The sequence below is a fragment of the Pseudophryne corroboree genome, chromosome 1 (assembly GCF_028390025.1).
Source record: "Pseudophryne corroboree isolate aPseCor3 chromosome 1, aPseCor3.hap2, whole genome shotgun sequence".
Lineage (NCBI taxonomy): Eukaryota > Metazoa > Chordata > Amphibia > Anura > Myobatrachidae > Pseudophryne > Pseudophryne corroboree.
In genome coordinates, this window is record NC_086444.1 from 1,230,482,706 (window position 1) to 1,230,497,386 (window position 14,681).

At 45.9% G+C, this 14,681-nt stretch overlaps 1 protein-coding gene across 1 annotated transcript; it reads right to left on the reverse strand.

Moving 5' to 3' along the window:
- Nucleotides 1–669: 669 nt before the first annotated feature.
- Nucleotides 670–1,553, reverse strand: LOC135052419 (putative N-acetyltransferase 8B). Its single transcript, XM_063957433.1, has 2 exons — nucleotides 907–1,553; nucleotides 670–811 (listed from the first exon to the last, which is right to left on the reverse strand). The coding sequence occupies exons 1-2, from the start codon at nucleotides 1,551–1,553 to the stop codon at nucleotides 670–672; spliced, it is 789 nt and encodes a 262-aa protein (XP_063813503.1).
- Between the last annotated feature and the right edge of the window lie 13,128 nt (nucleotides 1,554–14,681).

Genomic DNA, 14,681 nt, shown 5'->3' on the forward strand with positions numbered 1-14,681 from the left:
GGTGCATTTTTACATCCAACTCTACATCAGGCCCTTAAGCCACACACGTAGATTTATAGAGCAATGTCTGTCATGTGGCTGCATAATATAACCTTCTGAAAGCACAGAAAGGGGATGTACTGGCCACGGCTATGTAAGAGAAGACTACACATATTATCTGGCCAGGGCTATGTAAGAGAAGACTACACATATTATCTGGCCAGGGCTATGTAAGAGAAGACTACACATATTATCTGGCCAGGGCTATGTAAGAGAAGACTGCACATATTATCTGGCCAGGGCTATGTAAGAGAAGACTACACATATTATCTGGCCAGGGCTATGTAAGAGAAGACTACACATATTATCTGGCCAGGGCTATGTAAGAGAAGACTACACATATTATCTGGCCAGGGCTATGTAAGAGAGGACTACACATATTATCTGGCCAGGGCTATGTAAGAGAAGACTACACATACAGTATTATCTGGCCAGGGCTATGTAAGAGAAGACTACACATATTATCTGGCCAGGGCTATGTAAGAGAGGACTACACATAATATCTGGCCAGGGCTATGTAAGAGAAGACTGCACACATTTTCAGGGAAAGAAAAGAAGCATTTCTCTCTGGGAACAAAACACAATGGTTATCACAGAATCCATATACACTATGCTCATCCTATCAGAAAGCTACTTTACTTTAGTTCCACTTGACTTCTCTGCAGTTTTGATAGGTACAATATTTACAGAACATTGGACATAATCATTTCTGCATGTCTTTTCATCTAATTTGGAAGCCTTTATGAAATGTGCATCCTCTGCTATGTGGGTCCTACATGTAAATCAGATTCATTAATGTTACGTTGTACATGGATCTACATCAGCAAGTGTGTAGTTCTTCTTCAGTCCTGTGTTGGAAGAACATACCAGTAGTTAACGTCACGTAAGTCAATGAATTCAGCAAAGTAGTCGTTTGAGTAAAATGTGCGAGTTCTCCTGAAACCAATCTTCTCATACAGCTTCCAAGAACTGATCTGACAAACTGAGGTATCTAAAGTCAGAGCCTGGAACCCTTTCTTCCGGGCAAAGTCGATGACTGTCCTGCACAAGGCTTTAGCAATTCCTTTGCCTCTATGTCTTTTGGGTACTGATAACCTCTTGAGCTCCATAAGTTTTTTATCACCAGGGTGACAAAAGGGAGCAGCCGCCACCATTCCCACCACCTCCCCAGCTGACTTTGCCACCCAAAAACAGCAGTTGTCCCGCTGACAATAATATTTCCCAATGTCCAACATGTCTTGCCCCAGGCTCTGCTGGATGTAGGAAGTGTAGATTTGTCTGTTGATGAACCAGAGGATGAGTAACGCGATGGTTACCACCATAAGAGATATGGCAAAAGATCCAGTGGTTAGTAAAGGAACCAATGACCCCACAGCAAGGAGGAACCGAATGTGTGGAAGGCTAAGTGTATGGCGGAAGGAAGCTTTGATGTGTTCTAGGAGGCCACATGCAAATATCTCTCTCACGATCTGGTAATCTGAGTCCTGGTAGATCCGGATGGAGTAATCTGCCATTTTCCCCTCCTGTAACATATAAAAACATTAAATGTCCTTAGTACTGTGTGGGATTACCAAGGTTGTATTATAAGTAAATGTCATTTAGGAAGTGGCAGAAAATGCTAATAATAAATTGATCTCTACAAGCAAAAAGAGCAACTAAAAAAATCAAACCCAAAAACAGCTAAACAAACAAATGATGCAAAAGCAGCATACCATGTATTACATACAAAGCTATATATTGCTTTCTATTGGAAGACTGGTGTAGCCAAGGTGTAAAATAACATCCTGTGGGCAGAGCTGTAACTAGAAATGTTAGCGTCTGGGGCACTGACACCCACCAAGCAATCAGTTTTAACAAAATGAACCCAAAATATTAATTCCCTGTGCTGCTGCCCCTCTCACCCAGCCCTAGTTGTGGCCCTGCCTGTGGGTGTAATTAATATTTCTCTAACGTCCTAAGTGGATGCTGGGGACTCCGTAAGGACCAAGGGGAATAGCGGCTCCGCAGGAGACTGGGCACAAAAGTAAAAGCTTTAGGACTACCTGGTGTGCACTGGCTCCTCCCCCTATGACCCTCCTCCAAGCCTCAGTTAGATTTTTGTGCCCGAACGAGAAGGGTGCACACTAGGTGGCTCTCCTGAGCTGCTTAGTGAAAAGTTTAGTTTTAGGTTTTTTATTTTCAGTGAGACCTGCTGGCAACAGGCTCACTGCACCGAGGGACTAAGGGGAGAAGAAGCGAACTCACCTGCGTGCAGAGTGGATTGGGCTTCTTAGGCTACTGGAGATTAGCTCCAGAGGGACGATCACAGGCCCAGCCATGGATGGGTCCCAGAGCCGCGCCGCCGGCCCCCTTACAGAGCCAGAAGACTGAAGAGGTCCGGAAAATCGGCGGCAGAAGACGTCCTGTCTTCAATAAGGTAGCGCACAGCACCGCAGCTGTGCGCCATTGCTCTCAGCACACTTCACACTCCGGTCACTGAGGGTGCAGGGCGCTGGGGGGGGGCGCCCTGAGACGCAATATAAACACCTTAGATGGCTAAAAATACATCACATATAGCTCCTGGGCTATATGGATGCATTTAACCCCTGCCAGAATTCACAGAAAAACGGGAGATAAGGCCGCCGAGAAGGGGGCGGAGCCTATCTCCTCAGCACACTGGCGCCATTTTCCCTCACAGCTCCGTTGGAGGGAAGCTCCCTGGCTCTCCCCTGCAGTCACTACACTACAGAAAGGGTTAAAAAAGAGAGGGGGGCACTAATTAGGCGCAGTATTAAAGATACAGCAGCTATAAGGGGAAAAACACTTATATAAGGTTATCCCTGTATATATATAGCGCTCTGGTGTGTGCTGGCAAACTCTCCCTCTGTCTCCCCAAAGGGCTAGTGGGGTCCTGTCCTCTATCAGAGCATTCCCTGTGTGTGTGCTGTGTGTCGGTACGTTTGTGTCGACATGTATGAGGAGAAAAATGATGTGGAGACGGAGCAGATTGCCTGTAATAGTGATGTCACCCCCTAGGGGGTCGACACCTGAGTGGATGAACTGTTGGAAGGAATTACGTGACAGTGTCAGCTCTGTATAAAAGACAGTGGTTGACATGAGACAGCCAGCTACTCAGCTTGTGCCTGTCCAGACGTCTCATAGGCCGTCAGGGGCTCTAAAGCGCCAGTTACCTCAGATGGCAGATATAGATGCCGACACGGATACTGACTCCAGTGTCGACGGTGAAGAGACAAATGTGACTTCCAGTAGGGCCACACGTTACATGATTGAGGCAATGAAAAATGTTTTACACATTTCTGATAATACGAGTACCACCAAAAAGGGGTATTATTTTCGGTGAGGAAAAACTACCTGTAGTTTTCCTGAATCTGAGAAATTAAATGAGGTGTGTGATGATGCGTGGGTTTCCCCCGATAACAACTGATAATTTCTAAAATGTTATTGGCATTATATCCTTTCCCGCCAGAGGTTAGGGTGTGTTGGGAAACATCCCCTAGGGTGGATAAAGCGCTCACACGCTTGTAAGAACAAGGGCTCTACCCTCTCCTGAGATAGCCGCCCTTAAGGATCCTGCTGATAGAAAGCAGGAGGGTATCCTAAAATGTATTTACACACATACTGGTGTTATACTGCGACCAGCAATCGCCTCAGCCTGGATGTGCAGTGCTGGGTTGGCGTGGTCGGATTCCCTGACTGAAAATATTGATACCCTAGATAGGGACAGTATATTATTGCCTATAGAACATTTAAAAGATGCATTTCTATATATGCGTGATGCACAGCGGAATATTTGCCGACTGGCATCAAGTCTAAGTGCGTTGTCCATTTCTGCCAGTAGAGGCTTATGGACACGACAGTGGTCAGGTGATGCGGATTCCAAACGGCATTTGGAAGTATTGCCTTATTAAAGGGAGGAGTTATTTGGGGTCGGTCTTTCAGACCTGGTGGCCACGGCAACAGCTGGGAAATCCACGTTTGTACCCCAGGTCGCCTCTCAACATAAGAAGACGCCGTATTATCAGGCGCAGTCTTTTCGTGGGCAAGCGGGCAAAAGGTTCCTCATTTCTGCCCCGTGACAGAGTGAGAGGAAAAAGGCTGCAGAAATCAGCCAGTTCCCAGGAACAGAAGCCCTCTCCCGCCTCTGCCAAGCCCTCAGTATGACGCTGGGGCTTTACAAGCAGAATCAGGCACGGGGGGGGCCCGTCTCAATGAATTTCAGCGCGCAGTGGGCTCACTCGCAAGTAGACCCCTGGATCCTTCAAGGGATATCTCAGGGGTACAAATTGGAATTCGAGACGTCTCCCCCTCGCCGTTTCCTAAAGTCGGCTTTACCGATGTCTCCCTCTGACAGGGAGGCAGTTTTGGAAGCCATTCACAAGCTGTATTCCCAGCAGGTGATAATCAAGGTACCCCTCCTGCAACAGGGAACGGGGTATTATTCCACACTGTGGTGGTACCGAAGCCGGACGGCTCGGTGAGACCGATTCTAAATCTAAAATCTTGAACACTTACATACGGAGGTTCAAATTCAAGATTCAGTCACTCAGAGCAGTGATTGCGAACCTGGAAGAAGGGGACTACATGATGTCTCGGGACATCAAGGATGCTTACCTTCATGTCCCAATTTACCTTTCTCACCCAGGGTACCTCAGGTTTGTGGTACAGAACTGTCACTATCAGTTCAGACGCTGCCGTATAGATGGTCCACGGCACCCGGGGCCTTTACCCGGGTAATGGCCGAAATGATGATACTCCTTCGAAGGAAGGGAATTTTAGTTATCCCTTACTTGGACGATTCCCTGATAAGGGTAAGATCCAGGGAACAGTTGGAGGTCGGTGTAGCACTATCTCAGGTAGTGTTGCGGCAGCACGATTGGATTCTCAATATTCCAAAATCGCAGCTGATTCCGACGACTCGTCTTCTGTTCCTAGGGGATGATCCTGGACACAGTCCAGAAAAAGGTGTTTCTCCCGGAGGAGAAAGTCAAGGAGTTATCCGAGCTAGTCGGGAACCTCCTATAACCGAGCCAAGTCTCAGTACATCAATAAAAGGGTTCTGGGAAAAATGGTGGCTTCCTACGAAGCAATCCCATTCGGCAGATTCCACGCAAGAACTTTCCAGTGGGACCTGCTGGACAAATGGTCCGGGTCGCATCTTCAGATGCATCAGCGGATAACCCTGTCACCAAGGACAAGGGTGTCTCTCCTGTGGTGGTTGCAGTGTGCTCATCTTCTAGAGGGCCGCAGATTCGGCATTCAGGACTGGGTCCTGGTGACCACGGATGCCAGCCTGCGAGGCTGGGGGGGCAGTCACACAGGGAAGGAATTTCCAGGGCTTATGGTCAAGCCTGGAGACATCACTTCACATAAATATCCTGAAGCTAAGGGCCATTTACAATGCTCTAAGCTTAGCAAGACCTCTGCTTCAAGGTCAGCCGGGGTTGATCCAGTCGGACAACATCACGGCAGTCACCAACGTAAACATACAGGGTGGCACAAGAAGCAGGAGGGCAATGGCAGAAGCTGCAAGGATTCTTCGCTGGGCGGAAAATCATGTGATAGCACTGTCAGCAGTATTCATTCCGGGAGTGGACAACTGGGAAGCAGACTTCCTCAGCAGATACGACCTCCACCCGGGAGAGTGGGGACTTCACCCAGAAGTCTTCCACATGATTATAAACCGTTGGGAAAAACTCGACAGGTATTGCGCCAGGTCAAGGGACCCTCAGGCAATAGCTGTAGACGCTCTGGTAACACCATGGGTGTACCAGTCAGTGTATGTGTTCCCTCCTCTGCCATCTCATACCCAAGGTACTGAGAATTATAAGATGGAGAGGAGTAAGCACTGTATTAGTGGCTCCGGATTGGCCAAGAAGGACTTGGTATCCGGAACTTCAAGAGATGCTCACGGAGGATCCGTGGCCTCTACCTCTAAGAAGGGACCTGCTCCAGCAAGGACCCTGTCTGTTCCAAGACTTACCGCGACTACGTTTGACGGCATGGCGGTTGAGCGCCGGATCCTGAAGGAAAAAGGCATTCCGGATGAAGTCATCCCTATCCTGATCAAAGCCAGGAAGGATGTAACTGAAAAACATTATCACCGCATTGGCGAAAATATGTTGCGTGATGCGAGGCCAGTAAGGCCCGACGGAGGAAATTCAAATGGGTCGATTACTACATTTCCTGCAAACAGGAGTGTCTATGGGCCTGAAATTGGGGTCCATTAAGGTTCAAATTTCGGCCCTGTCAATTTTTCTTCCAAAAAGAACTAGCTTCAGTCCCTGAAGTTCAGACGTTTGTAAAAGGGGTACTGCATATACAGCCTCCTTTTGTGCCTCCAGTGGCACCTTGGGATCTCAATGTAGTTTTTTGGGTTCCAAAAGTCACATTGGTTTGAACCACTTAAATCTGTGGAGTTAAAATATCTCACATGGAAAGTGGTCATGCTGTTGGCCCTGGCCTGTGCCAGGCGCGCGTCAGAATTGGCGGCTTTATCCTGTAAAAGCCCTTATCTGATTTTCCATTCGGACAGGGCGGAATTGAGGACTCGTCCTCAGTTTCTCCCTAAGGTGGTTTCAGCGTTTCACCTGAACCAACCTATGGTGGTGCCTGCGGCTACTAGGGACTTGGAGGACTCCAAGTTGCTAGACGTTGTCAGGGCCCTGAAAATATATGTTTCCAGGACGGCTGGAGTCAGAAAATCTGACTCGCTGTTATCCTGTATACACCCAACAAGCTGGGTGCTCCTGCTTCTAAGCAGACTATTGCTCGCTGGATTTGTAGTACACTTCAGCTTGCACATTCTGTGGCAGGCCTGCCACAGCCAAAATCTGTAAATGCCCATTCCACAAGGAAGGTGGGCTTATCTTGGGCGGCTGCCCGAGGGGTCTCGGCTTTACAACTTTGCCGAGCAGCTACTTGGTCAGGGGCAAACACGTTTGCTAAATTCTACAAATTTGATACCCTGGCTGAGGAGGACCTGGAGTTCTCTCATTCGGTGCTGCAGAGTCATCCGCACTCTCCCGCCCGTTTGGGAGCTTTGGTATAATCCCCATGGTCCTCACGGAGTCCCCAGCATCCACTTAGGACGTTAGAGAAAATAAGAATTTACTTACCGATAATTCTATTTCTCATAGTCCGTAGTGGATGCTGGGCGCCCATCCCAAGTGCGGATTGTCTGCAATACTTGTACATAGTTATTGTTACAAAAATCGGGTTATTATTGTTGTGAGCCATCTTTTCAGAGGCTCCTCTGTTATCATGCTGTTAACTGGGTTCAGATCACAGGTTGTACGGTGTGATTGGTGTGGCTGGTATGAGTCTTACCCGGGATTCAATATCCTTCCTTATTGTGTACGCTCGTCCGGGCAAAGTATCCTAACTGAGGCTTGGAGGAGGGTCATAGGGGGAGGAGCCAGTGCACACCAGGTAGTCCTAAAGCTTTTACTTTTGTGCCCAGTCTCCTGCGGAGCCGCTATTCCCCTTGGTCCTTACGGAGTCCCCAGCATCCACTACGGACTATGAGAAATAGAATTATCGGTAAGTAAATTCTTATTTTAATTATATATATATCTATATATATATAAAAATGTATGTATGTATGTATGTATGTATGTATGTTCCAGCATAACTCTGGAATGCCTGGAGCAATTTAGTAACATAACATAGTATCTAAGGTTGAAAAAAGACAATTGTCCATCGAGTTCAACCTATGTGTGGTCTCCTATGCACGATTATTTTGTAGAAAATTTTGACTGAAGTTGATGACGGCCATTACATTTTACCCCTCTTTTATATAATAACCATAGTGCGTGACTATGCCCCGTAACCCTGGATATAATTATCCATTAGGAATTTATCTAACCCATTCTTAAAGGTGTTGACTGAGTCGGCCATTACAACTCCCTCAGGCAGGGAATTCCAAACACGTATCGTCCTTACCGTAAAAAAGCCTTTACGCCGTATTGTGCGGAATCTCCTCTCCTCTAACCTGAGCGAGTGTCCACGAATTCTCTGTGTTGATCTAACCAAAAACAGGTCCTGTGCAAGATCTTTATATTGTCCCCTTATATATTTGTAAATGTTGATCATGTCCCCTCTTAATTTCCTCTTTTCCAGTGTAAACATGCCTAGTCTTTCAAGCCTTTCCTCGTATTCCAGCATCTCCATACCCTTAATTAGTTTGGTCACCCGCCTCTGAACCTTTTCTAGCTCCAGGATATCCTTTTTGTAGTACGGTGCCCAGAATTGTACACAGTATTCAAGGTGTGGCCTCACAAGTGATTTATATAACGGTAATATAATACTCTCATCTCTAGCATCAATTCCCCGTTTTATGCATGCTAATATCTTATTAGCCTTCTTTGCTGCAGTCCTACTTTGGGTACTACTGCTTAGTTTGCTATCTATGAGGACACCTAAGTCCTTTTCCAGTACAGAATCCCCTAATTTTACCCCATTTAGTAGGTAGGTGTAATTTTTGTTCTTGTTACCACAGTGCATTACCTTACACTTGTCTGTATTGAAGCGCATTCTCCATTTGGCTGCCCAAGCTCCTAATTTAACTAAGTCGTTCTGAAGCGACTCAGCATCCCCCTCCGCATTTATAACTTTACACAATTTGGTATCATCTGCAAAAATTGACACCATGCTCTCTAGACCTTCTGTTAGGTCGTTAATGAAAATATTGAACAATAGCGGTCCTAATACTGAGCCTTGCGGCACACCACTTTGCACTTCAGTCCAATTTGAAAAAGATCCATTAACCACAACGCGCTGCTCCCTATTATCTAACCAGTTTTTGACCCAAGTGCATATTGTGCTTCCTAGCCCTGTTTCTTGTAGCTTGTAGATAAGTCTCATGTGTGGTACAGTGTCGAATGCTTTGGCAAAATCTAAAAAGATTACATCCACCTCTTTACCCTGATCTAGGTTTGCGCTTACTGTTTCATAAAAGCCAAGTAAGTTGGTTTGACAGGATCTGTCCTTCATAAACCCATGTTGATTCCTTTTAATGACCTTATTGACTTCAAGGAACTTCTGAATACTATCTCTTAGAATACCTTCCAATACTTTCCCCACAATAGATGTAAGACTAACTGGTCTATAATTACCTGGTTCAGCTTTACTTCCTTTTTTGAATATAGGCACTACTTCCGCTATAGCCAGTCTTTGGGAACCATACCTGATATTACTGAATCCTTAAAGATCAAAAAATAAGATTTTAAACCTACCGGTAAATATTTTTCTCCTAGTCCATAGAGGATGCTGGGGACTCCGTAAGGACCATGGGGTATAGACGGCTCCGCAGGAGACATGGGCACTGTAAAGCTTTAGAATGGGTGTGCACTGGCTCCTCCCTCTATGCCCCTCCTCCAGACCTCAGTTAGGACTGTGCCCAGAGGAGACTTACAGTACGAGGAAAAGGATTTTGTTATCTAAGGGCGAGATACACACCAGCCCACACCATACACACCGTACAACGTGGTATACAATAACCAGTTAACAGTATGAATAAAACAGCATCAGCCATAGGCCGATCTCAGCTGTAACTTAACCCTTAAGTATGCAATAACTATATACCAGTCTTGCAGAATGTTTCCGCACTGGGACGGGCGCCCAGCATCCTCTACGGACTAGGAGAAAAAGATTTACCGGTAGGTTTAAAATCTTATTTTCTCTTACGTCCTAGAGGATGCTGGGGACTCCGTAAGGACCATGGGGTTTATACCAAAGCTCCAGAATGGGCGGGAGAGTGCGGATGACTCTGCAGCACCGATTGAGCAAACACGAGGTCCTCATCAGCCAGGGTATCAAACTTATAGAATTTTGCAAAAGTGTTTGAACCGACCAATTAGCTGCTCGACAAAACTGTAATGCCGAGACGCCTCGGGCATCCACCCAAGAAGAGCCCACCTTCCTAGTGGAATGGGCCTTTACTGAATTTGGTACCGGCAATCCAGCTGTAACATGAACCTGCTGAACCTTGTTACCGATCCAGCTAGTAATAGTCTGCTTAGAAGCAGGAGCACCAACCTTGTTGGCTGCATACAGGACAAACAGTGCTTCTGTTTCCTAACCATAGCCGTTCTGGCTAATTAAAACTTTAAGGCCCTGACTACAACAAGGGGCCTGGAATTCTCCTAGTCACCCGTAGCCACAGGCACCACAATGGTTTTGTTCACATAACAAAACCACTTAAGGCAGACCCTGAGGACGAGTCCTCCACTCTGCTTGATCCGCATGGAAAATCAGATAGGGCTCTTGTGAGACAAGGCCGCCAACTCTGACACCCGCCTCGCAGATGTCAAGGCCAATAACATGACCACTTTCCAAGTGAGAAACTTCAATTTAACTGTTTGAAGCGGTTCAAATCAGTGTGACTTAAGGAATCTTAACACCACGTTAAGATCCCATGGTGCCACTGGGGCACAAAAAGAGGTTGGATGTGTCACGCTCTTTTTACCAAAGTTTGGACTTCTGTGAGAGAAGTCAATACCTTCTGAAAGAATATGGATAAGGCAGAAATCTGCACCTTAATTGAGCCTAACTTTAGGCCCATATCCACTCCTGTCTGTAGAAAATGGAGAAAACGTTCTAGTTGGAAATCCTCAGTAGGAACATCCTTGGCTTCACACCAAGACACCTATTTTCTCCAGATACGGGGATAGTGTTTCGCCGTAACCTCTTTTCTAGCTTTAATAAGAGTAGGAATGACCTCCTCTGGAATACCCTTTTTAGCTAGGAGTTGGTGTTCAACCGCCATGCCGTCAAACGTAACTGCGGTAAGTTTTGGAACACATATACGGCCCCTGTAGTAATAGGTTCTCCCCGAGAGGAAGGGGCCCCGGATCTTCTGAGAGCAGTCCCTGAAGATCTGCATACCAGGCCCTTCGAGGCCAATCTGGAACAATGAGTATCGTCTGATCTCTTGTTCGTCTTATGATTCTCAATCTTTTTTGAGATGAGAGGAAGTGGAAGGAGTACATAGACCGACTGAACACCCACGGTGTCACCAGGGCGTCCACCGCCGCTGTCTGAGAGTCCCTCGACCTGGAACAATACGTCTGAATCTTCCTTTTGAGGCGTGATGCTCTCATGTCTATATTAGAGATGAGCGGGTTCGGTTTCTTTGAATCCGAACCCGCACGAACTTCACTTTTTTTTTCACGGGTCCGAGCGACTCGGATCTTCCCGCCTTGCTCGGTTAATCCGAGCGCGCCCGAACGTCATCATGACGCTGTCGGATTCTCGCGAGGCTCGGATTCTATCGCGAGACTCGGATTCTATATAAGGAGCCGCGCATCGCCGCCATTTTCACACGTGCATTGAGATTGATAGGGAGAGGACGTGGCTGGCGTCCTCTCCATTTAGATTAGATTTAGAAGAGAGAGAGAGAGAGAGATTGCTGTGATACTGTAGATTAGAAGAGAGTGCAGACAGAGTTTAGTGACTGACGACCACAGTGACCAGTGACCACCAGAGACAGTGCAGTTGTTTGTTTTATTTAATATATCCGTTCTCTGCCTGAAAAAAACGATACACAGTCACACAGTGACTCAGTCTGTGTGCACTGCTCAGCCCAGTGTGCTGCACATCAATGTATTGTATATAAAGCTTATAATTGTGGGGGAGACTGGGGAGCACTGCAGGTTGTTATAGCAGGAGCCAGGAGTACATGATAAATAATATTATATTAAAATTAAACAGTGCACACTTTTGCTGCAGGAGTGCCACTGCCAGTGTGACTAGTGGTGACCAGTGCCTGACCACCAGTATATTAGTAGTATTGTATACTATCTCTTTATCAACCAGTCTATATTAGCAGCAGACACAGTACAGTGCGGTAGTTCACGGCTGTGGCTACCTCTGTGTCGGCACTCGGCAGGCAGTCCGTCCATCCATAATTGTATTATAATATATACCACCTAACCGTGGTTTTTTTTTTCGTTCTTTATACCGTCGTCATACTAGTTGTTACGAGTATACTACTATCTCTTTATCAACCAGTGTACAGTGCGGTAGTTCACGGCTGTGGCTACCTCTGTGTCGGAACTCGGCAGGCAGTCCGTCCATCCATAATTGTATTATAATATATACCACCTAACCGTGGTTTTTTTTTCGTTCTTTATACCGTCGTCATACTAGTTGTTACGAGTATACTACTATCTCTTTATCAACCAGTGTACAGTGCGGTAGTTCACGGCTGTGGCTACCTCTGTGTCGGCACTCGGCAGCCCGTCCATAATTGTATATACCAGTGACCTAACCGTGGTTTTTTTTTCTTTCTTTATACATACATACTAGTTACGAGTATACTATCTCTTTATCAACCAGTCTATATATTAGCAGCAGACACAGTACAGTGCGGTAGTTCACGGCTGTGGCTACCTCTGTATCGGCACTCGGCAGCCCGTCCATAATTGTATATACCACCTAACCGTGGTTTTTTTTTCTTTCTTTATACATACATACTAGTTACGAGTATACTATCTCTTTATCAACCAGTCTATATATTAGCAGCAGACACAGTACAGTGCGGTAGTTCACGGCTGTGGCTACCTCTGTGTCGGCACTCGGCAGCCCGTCCATAATTGTATATACCACCTAACCGTGGTTTTTTTTTCTTTCTTTATACATACATACTAGTTACGAGTATACTATCTCTTTATCAACCAGTCTATATATTAGCAGCAGACACAGTACAGTGCGGTAGTTCACGGCTGTGGCTACCTCTGTGTCGGCACTCGGCAGCCCGTCCATAATTGTATATACCACCTAACCGTGGTTTTTTTTTCTTTCTTTATACATACATACTAGTTACGAGTATACTATCTCTTTATCAACCAGTCTATATATTAGCAGCAGACACAGTACAGTGCGGTAGTTCACGGCTGTGGCTACCTCTGTGTCGGCACTCGGCAGCCCGTCCATAATTGTATATACCACCTAACCGTGGTTTTTTTTTCTTTCTTTATACATACATACTAGTTACGAGTATACTATCTCTTTATCAACCAGTCTATATATTAGCAGCAGACACAGTACAGTGCGGTAGTTCACGGCTGTGGCTACCTCTGTGTCGGCACTCGGCAGCCCGTCCATAATTGTATATACCACCTAACCGTGGTTTTTTTTTCTTTCTTTATACATACATACTAGTTACGAGTATACTATCTCTTTATCAACCAGTCTATATATTAGCAGCAGACACAGTACAGTGCGGTAGTTCACGGCTGTGGCTACCTCTGTGTCGGCACTCGGCAGCCCGTCCATAATTGTATATACCACCTAACCGTGGTTTTTTTTTCTTTCTTTATACATACATACTAGTTACGAGTATACTATCTCTTTATCAACCAGTCTATATATTAGCAGCAGACACAGTACAGTGCGGTAGTTCACGGCTGTGGCTACCTCTGTGTCGGCACTCGGCAGCCCGTCCATAATTGTATATACCAGTGACCTAACCGTGGTTTTTTTTTCTTTCTTTATACATACATACTAGTTACGAGTATACTATCTCTTTATCAACCAGTCTATATATTAGCAGCAGACACAGTACAGTGCGGTAGTTCACGGCTGTGGCTACCTCTGTGTCGGCACTCGGCAGCCCGTCCATAATTGTATATACCAGTGACCTAACCGTGGTTTTTTTTTTCTTTCTTTATACATACATACTAGTTACGAGTATACTATCTCTTTATCAACCAGTCTATATATTAGCAGCAGACACAGTACAGTGCGGTAGTTCACGGCTGTGGCTACCTCTGTGTCGGCACTCGGCAGCCCGTCCATAATTGTATATACCACCTAACCGTGGTTTTTTTTTCTTTCTTTATACATACATACTAGTTACGAGTATACTATCTCTTTATCAACCAGTCTATATATTAGCAGCAGACACAGTACAGTGCGGTAGTTCACGGCTGTGGCTACCTCTGTGTCGGCACTCGGCAGCCCGTCCATAATTGTATACTAGTATCCAATCCATCCATCTCCATTGTTTACCTGAGGTGCCTTTTAGTTGTGCCTTTTAAAATATGGAGAACAAAAATGCCACTCCTAGATGGGCCCGGTGTTTGTGTCGGCCACTAGGGTCGCTAATCTTACTCACACAGCTACCTCATTGCGCCTCTTTTTTTCTTTGCGTCATGTGCTGTTTGGGGAGGGTTTTTTGGAAGGGACATCCTGCGTGACACTGCAGTGCCACTCCTAGATGGGCCCGGTGTTTGTGTCGGCCACTAGGGTCGCTTATCTTACTCACACAGCGACCTCGGTGCAAATTTTAGGACTAAAAATAATATTGTGAGGTGTGAGGTATTCAGAATAGACTGAAAATGAGTGTAAATTATGGTTTTTGAGGTTAATAATACTTTGGGATCAAAATGACCCCCAAATTCTATGATTTAAGCTGTTTTTTAGTGTTTTTGGAAAAAAACACCCGAATTCAAAACACACCCGAATCCGACAAAAATAATTCGGTGAGGTTTTGCCAAAACGCGTTCGAACCCAAAACACGGCCGCGGAACCGAACCCAAAACCAAAACACAAAACCCGAAAAATTTCAGGCGCTCATCTCTAGTCTATATGAGGAAGTCCTCAACGACTTGTCACCACTGTAAAAACTTCCTGGTGAAGTC

Excerpts from the sequence above, each read along its gene's own strand:
- LOC135052419 (XM_063957433.1), bottom strand. The coding sequence starts at position 1,553 with ATGGCAGATTACTCCATCCGGATCTACCAGGACTCAGATTACCAGATC. Across the intron at positions 812-906 it reads TTACGTGACGTTAACTACTG|GACCCACATAGCAGAGGATG; the intron begins GTATGTTCTTCC and ends ATTTACATGTAG.